At 44.5% G+C, this 16,430-nt stretch overlaps 1 protein-coding gene across 1 annotated transcript in view; it reads left to right on the top strand.

The window, feature by feature from the left end:
- LOC120032782 overlaps window positions 1–16,031 on the top strand; it is a 30,160-nt gene extending 14,129 nt beyond the window's left edge. Inside the window, exons 3-14 of the mRNA XM_038978962.1 lie at window positions 2,396–2,596; window positions 2,828–2,953; window positions 3,069–3,114; window positions 3,204–3,294; window positions 3,449–3,590; window positions 3,722–3,826; window positions 6,996–7,086; window positions 7,695–7,728; window positions 13,015–13,092; window positions 13,378–13,480; window positions 14,700–14,833; window positions 14,998–16,031. Coding sequence (XP_038834890.1) covers window positions 2,396–2,596; window positions 2,828–2,953; window positions 3,069–3,114; window positions 3,204–3,294; window positions 3,449–3,590; window positions 3,722–3,826; window positions 6,996–7,086; window positions 7,695–7,728; window positions 13,015–13,092; window positions 13,378–13,480; window positions 14,700–14,833; window positions 14,998–15,133 — 1,287 coding nt within the window. The 3' untranslated portion in view covers window positions 15,134–16,031. The remainder of the gene's footprint in view (window positions 1–2,395; window positions 2,597–2,827; window positions 2,954–3,068; window positions 3,115–3,203; window positions 3,295–3,448; window positions 3,591–3,721; window positions 3,827–6,995; window positions 7,087–7,694; window positions 7,729–13,014; window positions 13,093–13,377; window positions 13,481–14,699; window positions 14,834–14,997) is intronic.
- The last annotated feature ends 399 nt before the right edge of the window (window positions 16,032–16,430 follow it).

Below are 16,430 nucleotides of genomic sequence, written 5' to 3'. Positions count from 1 at the left end.
AACTTTATACCTGTGTAACCTGTAACTTTATACCTGTGTAACCTGTAACTTTATACCTTTGTAACCTGTAACTTTATACCTGTGTAACCTGTAACTTTATACCTGTGTAACCTGTAACTTTATACCTTTGTAACCTGTAACTTTATACCTGTGTAACCTGTAACTTTATACCTGTGTAACCTGTAACTTTATACCTGTGTAACCTGTAACTTTATACCTGTGTAACCTGTAACTTTATACCTGTGTAACCTGTAACTTTATACCTGTGTAACCTGTAACTTTATACCTGTGTAACCTGTAACTTTATACCTGTGTAACCTGTAACTTTATACCTTTGTAACCTGTAACTTTATACCTGTGTAACCTGTAACTTTATACCTGTGTAACCTGTAACTTTATACCTGTGTAACCTGTAACTTTATACCTGTGTAACCTGTAACTTTATACCTGTGTAACCTGTAACTTTATACCTGTGTAACCTGTAATAACACTGTCATTACTACAGTAACATTGTTGCTACATAGTCATTAAGAAATGTCTGTGTAATTAATGTTAATGAATGAATAATTAATGACGTAATAGAGTGGAATGAATAATTAATGACGTAATAGAGTTGAGTAATGGAGTTGGTTTTTGGTATTGCACCAGAGGAATAAGGAACCAGTGACTATTTGTTTATCTCTGTCATACCTGGTTCACCTGTCATTATAACTGTCATACCTGGTCCACCTGTCATTATCTCTGTCATACCTGGTTCACCTGTCATTATCTCTGTCATACCTGGCCCACCTGTCATTATCTCTGTCATACCTGGTCCACCTGTCATTATCAAATCAAATCAAATGTATTTATATAGCCCTTCTTACATCAGCTGATATCTCAAAGTGCTGTACAGAAACCCAGCCTAAAACCCCAAACAGCAAGCCTTTCTAGGGAGTTTTTCCTAGCCACCGTGCTTCTACACCTGCATTGGCCAAAACCTAGGAAGAAACCTAGAGAGGAACCAGGCTATGAGGGGTGGCCAGTCCTCTTCTGGCTGTGCCGGGTGGAGATTATAACAGAACATGGCCAAGAGAGTCAAATGTTAATAAATGACCAGCATGGTCAAATAATAATAATCACAGTAGTTGTCGAGGGTGCAGCAAGTCAGCACCTCAGGAGTAAATGTCAGTTGGCTTTTCATAGCCGATCATTAAGAGTATCTCTACCGCTCCTGCTGTCTCTAGAGAGTTGAAAACAGCAGGTCTGGGACAGGTAGCACGTCCGGTGAACAGGTCAGGGTTCCATAGCCGCAGGCAGAACAGTTGAAACTGGAGCAGCAGCACGGCTAGGTGGACTGGGGACAGCAAGGTGTCATCATGCCAGGTAGTCCTGAGGCATGGTCCTAGGGTTCAGGTCCTCCGAGAGAGAGAAAGAGAGAATTAGAGAGAGCATACTTAAATTCACACAGGACACCGGATAAGACAGGAGAAGTACTCCAGATATAACAAACTGACCCTAGCCCCCCGACACATAAACTACTGCAGCATAAATACTGGAGGCTGAGACAGGAGGGGTCAGGAGACACTGTGGCCCCATCCGATGATACCCCCAGACAGGGCCAAACAGGAAGGATATAACCCCACCCACTTTGCCAAAGCACAGCCCCCACACCACTAGAGGGATATCTTCAACCACCAACTTACCATCCTGAGAAAAGGCCGAAAAGGCGCCAACCCAGACAGGAAGATCACGTCAGTGACTCAACCCACTCAAGTGACGCACCCCTCCTAGGGACGGCATGAAAGAGCACCAGTAAGCCAGTGACTCAGCCCCTGTAATAGGGTTAGAGGCAGAGAATCCTAGTGGAGAGAGGGGAACCGGCCAGGCAGAGACAGCAAGGGCGGTTCGTTGCTCCAGAGCCTTTCCGTTCACCTTCACACTCTTGGGCCAGACTACACTCAATCATATGACCCACTGAAGAGATGAGTCTTCAGTAAAGAGTTAAAAGTTGAGACCGAGCCTGCGTCTCTCACATGGGTAGGCAGACCATTCCATAAAAATGGAGCTCTATAGGAGAAGGCCCTGCCTCCAGCTGTTTGCTCAGAAATTCTAGGGACAATTAGGAGGCCTGCGTCTTGTGACCGTAGCGTACGTGTAGGTATGTACGGCAGGACCAAATTATCTCTGTCATACCTGGTCCACCTGTCATTATCTCTGTCATACCTTGTCCACCTGTCATTATCTCTGTCATACCTGGTCCACCTGTCATTATCTCTGTTATACCTGGTCCACCTGTCATTATCTCTGTCATACCTGGTCCACCTGTCATTATCTCTGTCATACCTGGTCCACCTGTCACACACCTGTCCTCCTTACCCTCCCTCAACACACCTTCACCATTCTCTCTTTACAGAGACAGAAAGAACGAAAGAAACTGGAGAAGAGCGCGGATGCTGAGCGGGAGGGAGAAGCGTCAGAGTCTGAGAGTGAAAGTGAGGAGGAGAAGGAGGAGGTACAGAGGGTAGTACCTCCTGCCAAGAACAAGCCCACGCCTCCTCTCGCTGTGTCTGGGAAGAAGAGCAACCGCCAGCCCCCTGTCAGGACCCCAGAGGAGGTAGGGGAGGGAGGGAGGGAGGGAGGGAGGGGAGGATACACCAGAGAAAATAATAGATATAGGATGATAGAAAGTATTTCTTCGTCTCTTTCTGTCTATATCTGTGTCCCAAATGGCACCCCATTCCCTATATAATGCCCTACTTCTGACCAGAGCTATATGATTCTATGGGCCCTGGTCATAAGCAGTGAATTATAAGGGTGCCGTTTTGATTTACATCTCCTCCTCTAGGAGCCAGAGTGGGACGTCCGCAGTGCGTTTGTGGCCAACGCTGCCAGTCACATCAGACCCAAAGCCAGGACCAGTGCAGGCCACGCCTCTAGAGAGAACAAGGAGAACGAGGCTAGGACCAGCGAGGTGCGGAGGGCTGGACACACACATGCATGTTCATACACACACACACACACACACACACACACACACACACACACACACACACAGAGGCAGTATTAACTGAGTTGTCTCATTTCAGGTGGAGAGTTCAGCCCCTGTGAAGAGGAAGGGTGCTTCACTAACAGGTGACATGAACACAATTGTCTCAGAATGATTATTTCAAATTCACTGAAATGACCCCAGTTTAACACTGTATGTGTATGTTTTCCTCCAGAGAAGGGTATTCAGCTGTTTAAGCAGGGCCACTACTCTCAGGCTGTGGACATGTTCTCTGATGCTATCCACTGTGACCCCAAAGACCACAGGTACACCTTAAAGTTTGACCTCTGACCCTAAATACAACGTATCGCACCACTATGCTCTCTGACCTGAAATTAGATTTCTGTCAACTTGTGTTTTAATGTGTCCTCTCTCTCTTTCTCCTTTCCCTCTCTTTCTATCTGTCTCTTTCTCTCTCAGGTTCTTTGGGAATCGTTCACACTGCTACTGGTGTCTGGAGCTCTACCCCTCTGCCCTATCAGACGCTCAGATGTCCATCCAGCTCGCCCCTGATTGGCCAAAGGGATACTTCCGCAAGGGGAGTGCACTGATGGGGTTAAAGGTCAGTGTCTGAGCTCTCTACTGTCAATGTGGAAATTGCTGTGTGTGTGTGTGTGTGTCTGTCTGTCTGTGAAATCTGACTCCATCTTCCATCTCTCCCCTCCCTCTCTTCCTCCCCTCTTCTCTCTCCAGCGGTATGGTGAGGCAGAGAGGGCCATGCAGCAGGTGTTGAAGCTGGATCAGGACTGTGAGGAGGCCTCCATTGAGCTCTTCAACTGCCAGGTCCTGCAGCTCATGGTGAGGGAAGACTGGGGTCAGGGGTCAAATCAAATTTTATTAGTCACTTGCGCCGAATACAACAGGTGTAGGTAGACCTTACAGTGAAATGCTTACTTACGAGCCCCTAACCAACAATGCAGTTAAAAAAAATGAATAAGAAGAAATAAAAGTAACAAGTAATTAAAGAGCAGCAGTAAAATAACAATAGCGAGACTGTATACAGGGGGGTACCGGTACAGAGTCAATGTGCAGGGGCACCAGTTAGTTGAGGTAATATGTACATGTAGGTAGAGTTATTTAAGTGACTATGCATAGATGATAACAACAGAGTAGCAGCGGTGTAAAAGAGAGGGGGGGGGGCAATGCAATTAGTCTGGGTAGCCATTTGATTAGATGTTCAGGAGTCTTATGGCTTGTGGGTAGAAGTTGTTTAGAAGCCTCTTGGACCTACACTTGGCGCTCCGGTACCGGTTGCCCTATGGTAGCAGAGAAAACAGTCTATGACTAAGGTGGCTGGAGTCTGACAATTTTTAGGGCCTTCCTCTGACACCGCCTGGTATAGAGGTGCTGGATGGCAGGAAGCTTGAGGGTAGTACGCACTTCCCTCTGTAGTGCCTTGCGGTCGGAGGCCGAGAAGTTGCCATACCAGGCAGTGATGCAACCAGTCAGGATGCTCTCGATGGTGCAGCTGTAGAACATTTTGAGGATCTGAGGACCCATGCCAAATCTTTTCAGTCTCATGAGGGGAAATAGGTTTTGTCGTGCCCTCTTCACGACTGTCTTGGTGTGCTTGGACCATGTTAGTTTGTTGGTGATGTGGACACCAAAGAACTTGAAGCTCTCAACCTGATCCACTACAGCCCCGTTGGTGAGAATGGGGGCGTGCCCGGTCCTCTTTTTCCTGTAGTCCTCCATCATCTCCTTTGTCTTGATACGTTGAGGGAGAGGTTGTTGTCCTGGCACCACACTGCCAGGTCTCTGACCTCCTACCTATAGGCTGTCTCGTCGGTGATCAGTGCTACCACAGTTGTGTCATCGACAAACATAATGATGGTGTTGGAGTCGTGCCTGGCCATGCAGTCATGAATGAACAGGGAATACAGGTGGGGACTGAGCACGCACCCCCGAGGGGCCCCCGTGTTGAGGATCACCGTGGCGGATGTGTTGTTACCTACCCGTACCACCTTGGGGCGGCCCGTCAGGAAGTCCAGGATCCAGTTGCAGAGGAGGTGTTTAGTCCCAGGGTCCTTAGCTTATTGATGAGCTTTGAAGGCACTATGGTGTTGAACACTGAGCTGTAGTCAATGAGAATAGAATTCTCACATAGGTGTTCATTTTGTCCAGGTGGGAGAGGGCAGTGTGGAGTGCAATAGAGATTGCATCATCTGTGGATCTGTTGGTGTGATATGCAAATTAGAGTGGGTCTAGGGTTTCTGGAATAATGGTGTTGATGTGAGTCATGACCAGCCTTTCAGACGTGAGTGCTACGGGTCAGAAGTCATTTAGGCAGGTTACCTTAGTGTTCTTGGGCACAGGCACTATGGTGGTCTGCTTAAAACATGTTGGTATTACAGACTCGGACAGGGAGAGGTTGAAAATGTCAGTGAAGACACTTGCCAGTTGGTCAGCGCATGCTCGCAGTACACGTCCTGGTAATCCGTCTGGCCCTGCTTACTTACTTACTTACTTTATTGTCCCCATGGGGAAATTTTGTTGCAGTGTCATGTACACATTTAAAGTGTACACGGCCTTGTTAATGTTAACCTGTTTAAAGGTCTTACTCACATCGGCTGCGGAGAGCGTGATCACACAGTCATCTGGAACAGCTTGTGCTCTCATGCATGTTTCAGTATTATTTGCCTCGAAGCGAGCATAGAAGTAGTTTAGCTCTTCTGGTAGGCTCGTGTCACTGGGCAGTTCTCGGCTGTGCTTCCCTTTGTAGTCTGTAATGGTTTGCAAGCCCTGCCACATCCAACGAGCGTCAGAGCCAGTGTAGTACGATTCGATCTTAGTCCTGTATTGACGCTTTGCCTGTTTGATGGTTCATCGGAGGGCATAGCGGGATTTCTTATAAGCTTCCGTGTAAGAGTCCCGCTCCTTGAAAGCGGCAGCTTTACCCTTTAGCTCAGTGCGGATGTTGCCTGTAATCCATGGCTTCTGGTTGGGGTATGTACGTACGGTCACTGTGGGGGACGATGTCATCGATGCACTTATTGATGAAGCCAATGACTGAGGTGGTATACTCCTCAATGCCATTGGAGGAATCCCGGAACATATTCCAGTCTGTGCTAGCAAAAAAGTCCTGTAGCTTTGCATCTGCTTCATCTGACCACTTTTTTATTGATCGAGTCACTGGTGCTTCCTGCTTTAATTTTTGCTTGTAAGCAGGAATCAGGAGGATAGAATTATGGTCAGATTTGCCAAATGGAGCGTGAGGGAGAGCTTTGTATGCATCTTTGTGTGTGGAGTAAAGGTGGTCCAGAGTTTTTTTTACCCCTCTGGTTGAACATTTAACATGCTGATAGAAATTTGTCAAGACTGATTTAGGTTTCCCTGCATTAAAGTCCCCAGCCACTAGGAGCGCCACCTCTGGATGAGCGTTTTCCTGTTTGCTTATGGCGGAATACAGCTCATTGAGTGCGGTTTTAGTGCCAGCGGTGGTGATATGTAGACAGCTACGAAAAATACAGATGATGACTCTCTAGGTAGATAGTGTGGTCTACAGCTTATCATGAGATACTCTACTTCAGGTGAGCAAAACCTTGAGACTTCATTAGATATGGTGCACCAGGTGTACAAAAATACATAGTCCGCCGCCCCTTGTCTGAACGGCCACGCTGTTCTTTCCTGCCGATACAGCGTATAACCAGCCCGCTGTATGTTGATTATGTCGTCGTTCAGCCACAACTCTGTGAAGCATAAAATATTACAGTCCTGTATGTCCCATTGGTAGTTTAATTTTCCGCGTAGGTCATACATTTTATTCTCAAGAGATTGCACGTTTGAAAGGATTTGGGGGTTTATTCGATGGCCTACGATCGGGTCAGGCTCTAGTCTTTTGTTATAGGATAACTTTGGTGTTGATTGGTGAACTTGTGATGAGCTTTTTTGTCTTTTCTGTTTTGTTTCTGAGATCTGATCTGATATCAGTTTATCAATATACCCCTTCTCTCTCTCTCTCCTGTAGGATCTGGGTTTTGAGGAGGGGCAGAGTGTGTTGCTGTTGGAGAAGTTTACCACAGTGCAGGCTGCTCTCGGCTCCCCTGAGGCTGACAGAGGTACAGGGGCAGGCTGCTCTACCAGACCCCACCACAGGGACATAGTATAGACAGGCTGCACTACCAGACCCCACCACAGGGGACATAGTATAGACAGGCTGCACTACCAGACCCCACCACAGGGGACATAGTATAGACAGGCTGCACTACCAGACCCCACCACAGGGGACATAGTATAGACAGGCTGCACTACCAGACCCCACCACAGGGGACATAGTATAGACAGGCTGCTCTACCAGACCCCACCACAGGGACATAGTATAGACAGGCTGCACTACCAGACCCCACCACAGGGGACATAGTATAGACAGGCTGCACTACCAGACCCCACCACAGGGGACATAGTATAGACAGGATGCACTACCAGACCCCACCACAGTGGACATAGGATAGACAGGTTGTACTACCAGGCCCCACCACAGGGGACATAGTATAGACAGGATGCACTACCAGACCCCACCACAGTGGGCATTGCATTTATAGAGTTTGATTTACCAAATATACTACAACAATATAGAAATACTTACTGTACATCTAACATTGATTTGTTGTGAGGTTTCGCTACATTGTTTCATAGTAAAGTGAATCTTTTCCTCTTCTTTCTGCAGTGGTGGACCTCTCCTCCCCTGAGGACTCTACTGGGTGAGTATGTTTAACTCTGGGTATCATACCTGGGCTGTTAGTGAGACTCTAGACCATGTTATCCCACTGAGCTAAAGTCTAGGCATTAGCTTCGGGAGCTAACATGAATCTTCAAGTCTCAGACAAGGTTATCTCGTCATTTGAGACCAGCTTTGTTGACTGAGACCACCACCACTCTGTTTGTTATTTGTCATCTAAATGGTCCTATAATAGATCATTTAATTGACATCCCTACAGTTATAGAAGCTATAGACTGTCCCAAAGGGCCCCCTATTCCAGGGTTTCCGTTAGGAAAATGTGGCGCTGGACATTTGCCAAGAAGCATTTGAATTTACCGGACATTTGAGAAATTTACCGGACCTCATTTGCATTGTAAGCTGATTAGGGCGTCTACCCACAGTGCTCAGAATGACAGAAATCACATTCAAATTATGGTAATTCATATTAACAGAACATGCAAGTTGAAGATGCAACAATGTGTCATCCTTCTTACTGAATTCTGATGCACACTTTGAAGATTCTAGAATAACTGTCCACATTTACTTTTCCTCAGACAACAAGACGAGTCACAAACAGCAAAATAACTAGCCTGTTAATCTACTCTCCCTCATAGTAGAAACGTTCACCTATTCTATTGGTCAACTTGACAACAAGACGAGTCACAAACAGCAAAATAACTAGCCTGTTAATCTACTCTCCCTCATAGTAGAAACGTTGAACTATTCTATTGGTCAACTTGTGGAGAAAGAAATAGCCTGTACCAAACAGACTCTGGGACAGTTGTGGGAAGATAGATCCCACATTCATACAACCAGTAGGACTAAGCTACATTAAAAAACATAACTTTTTAATGAATCTGATGCAGAGCAGAAGGTTTAGATCAGTGGTCGCCAACCATCGACTGCTCGATTTCCAAGCCATTCCTAGTCAATCGCCTTGCGTTCCTATTAAATGTTTTGGGTTTCACGCTGTTGATGGTAGGTGCACTTGATTCAGCAGCACTAGCGCCGGGAAGGCAAAGTGTTTCCATTTTAAACCATTTCATGTGTCTAAAGGAACTCCGCCTACTCGGCAGGCCCAGAGAGCAAATCAAGTGCACCTGTAGGCCTACCGCTGGCCAATCAGATAGCTCAGGTCACCGTGTCTGCACAGTTTCCTCGCTCCATAGACTGTAAAAAGAAAGAACTCACAGCAAAGTTGATCATGTGAGATTTCTAAACGTTTAAAACCATGAGTAGACAGAGACTCAACAAATACAGCAAAGAGCTGCTGATTTTATAATTAATTACATGTTTAAGTTGTTATTCAGCACTGTCAACACCAAGTTCATCAGTTTTATAAGCCATAAAATGCGAGTTTTTCGATAAGCTTGCGTTGTTGTTATTTCTCTGGTCATATGAGTAACAACATTAATTGGTTCATGAGGCAGAAGTAATGCAGTGCGACTTAAGCCTCACCATCAGCTGGAAGACTGTGTCCCCTTTTCTCAGCTGAGGGAGGGAGAGAGGAGGGAGGGAGAGAGGAGGGACGGTGAGTCGGGTGAGAGGCAGCCTCACCATCAGCTGGAAGACTGTGTCCCCTTTTCTCAGCTGAGGGAGGGAGAGAGGAGGGAGGGAGAGAGGCAGCCTCACCGCTGCTCCTTCCCTCCCCTCAGACTGACCATCAGATGCAGGCCATCAGTACAGTAAACAAAATAAGCAAATGATTATGCTCACTCAGCTGTGCCTCACAAGTGTGATCATATACCTACAATTATGAAATATAATCAAAAAAAGGGTCTGAAGAACAACCATGAACACAATATGCAGTGATAATATATAGGGCCTATAGCCTACTGTACAAACCTCATTGCTACAGGACTGTTTTTAATTAGTTAATGTTGCAAAGGCTTATGTTTAAGTCATGTTTAAAAAAAAAAGCTGAGCGGTAGATCTCGGCTTGCATCTTGACTCAAAGTGATCTTGACTCAGAAAAGGTTGTTGAGTGCTGGTTTAAGATTAAAATGTTAAACTATTATTTATTCACATTATAAATGCAACAATGTGCAGAAGGCAGTAGGCTATGTGTGAATGTGTGTTCCATAATGCAATTAGCAGGAAAACACCATTGTCAAAAGAACACTGCACATGCGAGCGGTTTCATGTGACAGAGATGAAAATATGTTAGAAATTTTGAAAGAGGGGACATCTGATATGCAACAACAAGCATGGGTTGCTGGTATGACTAGGATTCTGCCTTTGTTTACTGGACAAGAAAGAAAGTTGATATAAAATAATTGCCTCCACGGATATAGTCTGATTTTGGCCAGGCTACTTTGATGCAAAGTAAGACATGCCTAATAATGTGTAGTAAAACCAGGGGTTGGAACCGGTTTGGGGAACAGAACCGAAAACGAAGAACAGAACCAGAACCGAGAACGAAAGTGATCTATACTGTACCGGAACAGAACTGTTATTTTAAAAGCATGGGAACCGGTTAATAATGTTATTTTCTTTCCAGGCATTTTTTTCCAGTCCCACCAAAAACGCAACAAAGTGCCAATGCAAAGCCCTCACTCTGTCACTCAGAAACTTAATCCAGTGTCTGCCTGCACTGCCAGCTGAAAATCTTTGCCTGAGTGTGTGTGTGTGTAGGCTAACTGCCCCTCCCTCCGAAGCGTAGTCTACTGTAGTTACTGACGTTACACGCTTGATTAAAATATTTTTTACTAGAGAAGAATGGATTAACCTTTTCAATGCTAGTTAAGGATACTATAGTACTATAGACATGTTTTTATTTTAATTCTGGTGCTGCTCTGCACACACAAGCTTGTTAGCTAGCTAGCTAGCTCTGGTCTAGCTCTCAAACTCTAGGCAGAATTATGTATTCAGATTCAGAAGACTTTAATGTCCGCAGAGAGGCAATTCATTTTGCAGCAGTCATAAAACATAACGTATAAAAAATACAAATAAATAGCAAAGGATATTTTTTAAGCAAATAGGCAGGGTACAGCAGTTTCCTAGTGTACTGTAATGGAACTGAGAGTCATGATCAAGGGTTTGTTCTGGTCCAATGTTAGTTAAGCCAACTCTCTGAAGATCAGACATTCAAAGTTCCTTCATAGATGCTTCTCCTCCGCAGGTATGATTCTGTGGGCCTAATTCAGATAATGCATGTCATCACAACAATGCATGTCATCACTTTATGACCAACTCCCTTCTCACCAGTGTATTTTCAGTCACATCTAGCATCCTTCTCTACACTTGTCTGTCCAATGCATGTACTTAGCTTGGCCGCTCCATAGCAAGCTGCTCTATCCATTGGTGAAGTCCTTTATTGTCGAGCTAAATGTAAAAAAATATATATATATTTTATTGGTTTAGAAAGGAACGATATAAACAGTTACTTTTGTTTTGTTTGAACCGGTTCAGAACATTATTTTGCTGTTCGGAACAGTGGAACGGCACAAACAAGATAATGGTTCTGTTCAGAACGAATAGATTGGAAAATGATTTTGTTTCCAACTGTCACGCCCTGACCAAAAGAGAGCCTTTTCTATTCTCTATATTGGTTAGGTCGGGGTGTGACTAGGGAGGGGGGGGGGGGGGGGTGTTCCTAACTAGGTGTTTTTGTTTTCTATGTTTGCCTGGTATGGTTCCCAATCAGAGGCAGCGGTTTATCGTTGTCTCTGATTGGGGATCATATTTAGGCAGCCTTTTCCCACCTGTTGGTTGTGGGATCTTATTTCTGTGTAGTCGCCTGTGAGCACTGCTTGAACTTCACGTTCGTTTAGTCTTTATTGTTTTTTTTGTGAGTTTCATTAATTAAACATGGGGAACTCTACGCAAGCTGCGCCGTGGTCCATTTATTCAACAAACGATCGTGACACCAACCCCTGATTTAAAAAGTTCAGGTATCAATCAATTAAGTATATGTTTTCAAAATGTGTACTGCCTCCATCTCATTACAAAGTGGTGTGTGACGCGGTGATGAAGACTTGCGTTGCCTGTTCATTTGCTGTTTGAGATGCTGTAGCAGCAGCACTCGCGCTGTCTGACAGATCTCTGTATCTGTATGCTGTGCGCGTGTGATAAATAAAATGCATTACGAATATACTGTACACGTGCCAATTTAATTCCACTAAATTATGCAAATTAACCTATAGACCGATAACCATGACCAGTCCAATGTATTTAGATCAACTGGTATTTCCATCAATGAATAATGCTTTTTAGGCTATTTCGCAATGGGATTTTTTTCTTCTCCCGGACAATTGGCCAATGGCAATTTTATTTATCGGCTTTAAAAAATAAAATAAAAATTAATCGGCCAAAAGCCGGCTATTACTGGCTAGTATAAACCCTGCCCTATTCCCTATATTGTGCACTTCTTTCGACCAGATCCCTATAGGCCTTGGTCAAAAGTAATGAACAGTTGAAGTCGGAAGTTTATATAAACTCAGTTTTTCACAATTCCTGACATTTAATCCTAGTAAAAATCCCTGTCTTAGGTCAGTTAGGTTCACCACTTTATTTTAAGAATGTGAAATGTCAGAATACTAGTAGAGAGAATGATTTATTTCAGCTTTTATTACTTTCATCACATTCCCAGTGTGTCAGTTTACATACACTCAATTCGTATTTGGTAGCATTGCCTTTAAATTGTTTAACTTGGGTCAAACGGTTCGGGTAGCCTTCCACAAGCTTCCCACAATAAGTTGGGTGAATTTTGGCCCATTCCTCCTGACAGAGCTGGTGTAACGGAGTCAGGTTTTTAGGCCTCCTTACTCGCACACACTTTTTCAGTTCTGCCCACAAATGTTCTATAGGATTGAGGTCAGAGTTTTCTGATGGCCACTCCAATACCTTGACTTCGTTGTCCTTAAGCCATTTTGCCACAACTTTGGAAGTATGCTTGGGGTCATTGTCCATTTGGAAGACCCATTTGCGACCAAGCTTTAACTTCCTGACTGATGTCATGAAGTAAACTTCTGACCAACTGGAATTGTGATACAGTGGATTATAAGTTAAATAATCTGTCTGTAAACAATTGTTGGAAAAATGACTTGTTTCATGCACAAAGTAGATGTCCTAACCGACTTGCCAAAGCTATAGTTTGTTAACAAGAAATTTGTGGAGTGTTTGAAAACGAGTTTTAATGACTCCGGCCTAAGTGTATGTAAACTTCCGACTTCAACTGTATGTAGGGAATAGGGTGGCATTTAGGTTGCATAATGTTGTGGTGTTATAATGTTGCTGTAATGAATGTGTTTTTCACCATGGTCCCCTTCGCTCCTCTTGTCCTCAGGTCCCCCTGTCCCTCTCTCTGGGTGGGGAACGTCACCGTGGACCTTACTGAGAAACACATATGGGACCTTTTCAAAACGTACGACCATCATGCCCCATTTCCATCTGTTTTAGTTCAGTAGCTACACCTATCTATCTGTCTCTATCTCCATATCCACTGCTTAGGCTTCTCTTGCTGTGACTTTCTTTGTTTCTTACATGGTGTGTGGTGATAATCATCAAGAAACATAACATTAACATTTTAAATGGTTTACTCAAAATGGCCGCTGGTCCACCATTCTAATACTATGACATTTATCTGTTTGTTGAGTTGGAATGGTGGTCATTATTCTTTTACTTTCTAATTCTATGTTCTTTACTGTAGGTGTGGGGAAATAGAGAGTATCAGAGTTCTACATGAGAGATTCTGTGCCTTTGTCAACTTCAAGAATGCCAACATGGCCGCTCGCGCCTTGGAGAGGCTCCAGGTGAGTGATGGGATGAAACATAATGCTGTCAAATGCCTTCAAATATGTGAGATGTGCTTTCAATTCAATTTAGCTTAAACTATAGGAGATTGTACTTTTGGGACTATGCTATTGGTTCCGTTGTACTTTTGGGACTATGCTATTGGTTCCGTTGTACTTTTGGGACTGTTCTTTTGGACTATGCTATTGTACTTTTGGGACTATGCTTTTGGTTCTGTTGTCTGATTGGGACAATGTTTATTTAACCTTTATTTAAACAGGCAAGTCAATTATTAATAACAAATGATTATTTACAATGACGGTGAGGCTAAAGGCCTCCTGTGAGTATGGATAACCCCCCCAAAAACTGTTTCAATCTAATTAACATAATAATACAAGTCGCCTAAAAATCTGTCCGTTCAAGATAGAGATATCAGTCCCCCGCATCCGCCGATGTCGCACTTGTGGTGAAAGGTGGCAGAGCGAGAGAGATGTTTGTCAGACCATGAGACATCCCGAAAAACGAAAACCTCTGTACAAAAACTTTATTAAAAATAAGTTTGACTAAAAGGACAACAGACAGAAGACACTGGCAACAGCTCAAATATACCAGCAAACAAACTGTGTGTATGTAGTGTAAAACAGGCTTCCTTACATAAGGCTATGCAAACTAGTGACATGGGGTGACAACTAGAAACAGCTACATGGCTCAATGACCTGTTCATCTATTTGTCCTTTGAACTCCTCCAGGGACACCAGGTACTGGTGTTTTAGGTTGGCTTGGAGGGAATTCAAGATCAGGGGCTGAGTAATGAAAGGGACTATTAGCATAAAACAAGATTTGAGATCTGAGCTTGTATTATGTCTTCTCATTTTGAGCTAGAAGAGCAGTTTTTCTTAAATGAATAAGAATGTACCAGTGTTTGAGCCTGCGTGTTACTAATGATGTCCACCTGACAGCACTGTAGAGATCACAATGGTGAGTTAGACGTCTCTGCATGATACACAGAGTCAAGAGCCTTCAGTGTAGAGCTTGAGTCTTGCACATAAATAGTATCATCATCGTTCAACTTGGAGAGAAAAGACCAACAATTCAACTCCTTTCTGGCTGCAAAGGAAAAACAATCTTTGTGCCGGTAATAAAACCCAATACGTTGTTATTGGTTCCATTGTACTTTTGGGACTATGCTATTCTATTGCATCTATTTTGAATGTGCCTGCTGTTTGTCCTCCTGTCCAGGGTGTGGAGCTGGAGAGCACCAGGCTGGTAATCAGGTACCCAGACCGCTGGATGCAGAGAACCCCTCCCTCTCCTCAGAGGACCAACCCTATAGGCCTCAACACCTCCTCAGCCTCCCAGTACGCCTCCACAGGGTAAGGACATCCGTCTGTCATTCAAAACATCATTATGAGTTATTCTAAAGTGTTACCAATCATCTCATATAAACTTTTGAAATGTACAAAGTGATGGAAGGAGGAAGCAGGAGCACAGGTGCAGGTGTTTGTGTTTTCATACTGTTTGTCTCTCTCTCTCCCAGGACCAGGAGGATGGCTCCCATCAATGGTGACGAGTGTTTCTTCTGGAGGACCACCGGCTGTTTCTATGGTGACAAGTGTCGCTTCAAACACAAGCCTGACCAGAAAGGAAGAGACAGGAAACCATGGCAACCCTGACCACCACGCAGCGACTGGATAGTAGAGAGGGAGGAGAATGATGAAGATGAAGGAAGAGGATGAGGGACTGTCTCCCTACTTTAAAAGGGAACAGGAGGCTTGGATAGAATGGGGGTGTTGGGGGGTGTCACCCCGTTTGTAGTCCTCTGGCACAGACCACAGATCCCAGACAGAACACTAGAGATATAGAATGAGTGTGTGAAGTGTCAATCAAAGTGAAGAGGAGTGCACCTCTGATTTCCTTCCCCCTCTCCCTCGGCCTGAGCTGTGAAACATGGAAATTACATCATCATTAGATCCTTGAAGGGATCTTTGTCCAGTGGACCGCCTCTATGATGACCATGTTGTAGACACTAAGGGGGCTGACATCTGTTGTTATCATGTGTTTTACTGTGTATGTATGTATGGTCATGTGACTGGACATGTGACCTGAATGTGTGACTCCTTGTGATGTCGCTGTGAGACTCACTGCCAGCCTGATGTCATAGGGTGCCAAGTAATTGCCCCTACAGGGGATAAATAAACAAAGCTTTTTAATTGAATATAGGGCGTGTTCCAGGCAGACTAAATTGCACTCACCTGCCTTCTCTCACAACACCTGGATAGGTGTGTCTTTAAGATGTCAGCTAACCCAATCATGATATAGCAAACTGATGCACGACTGCACAGTCAGTGACGTGGCATGCAACCATGAGTCAGCCTGGAACGTCACCAGTGTCCATGGGGTGTTCTAACATCCACACTAGACCACCTTAAATGAAACAAGTAGTGTGCTGCTGTGGATATTGGAACAAGACCCATAACACCTTCCTAATATTGAGTTGCGCCACCCCCTTTTGCCCTCAGAACAGCCTCAATTCGTCGGGGCATGGACTCTACAAGGTGTCGAAAGTGTTCCACGGGGATTCTGGCCCATGTTGACTCCAATGCTTCCCACAGTTGTGTCAAGTTTGCTGGATGTCCTTTCTGTGGTGGACCATTCTTGATACACACAGGAAACTGTTGAGCATGAAAAACCCAGCAGCGTTGTAGTTCTTGACACACTCAAAGCAGTGCGCCTGGCACCTAATACTGTACCCCATTCAAAGGCACTTCAATATTGTATCATGCCCATTCACCCTCTGAATGGCACACATACACAATCCATGTCTCAAATATCTTAATGGTTAAAAATCCTTCTTTAACCTGTCTCCTCCCCTTCATCTACACTGATTGAAGTGGATTTAACAAGTGACATCAATAAGGGATCATAGCTTTCACCTGGATTCACCTGGTCAGTTAATGTCATGGAAATAGC

This window comes from Salvelinus namaycush, chromosome 39 (genome assembly GCF_016432855.1).
Source record: "Salvelinus namaycush isolate Seneca chromosome 39, SaNama_1.0, whole genome shotgun sequence".
Lineage (NCBI taxonomy): Eukaryota > Metazoa > Chordata > Actinopteri > Salmoniformes > Salmonidae > Salvelinus > Salvelinus namaycush.
Note: the sequence above shows the minus strand (reverse complement) of the source record. Positions and strands in the feature narration are given on the sequence as shown.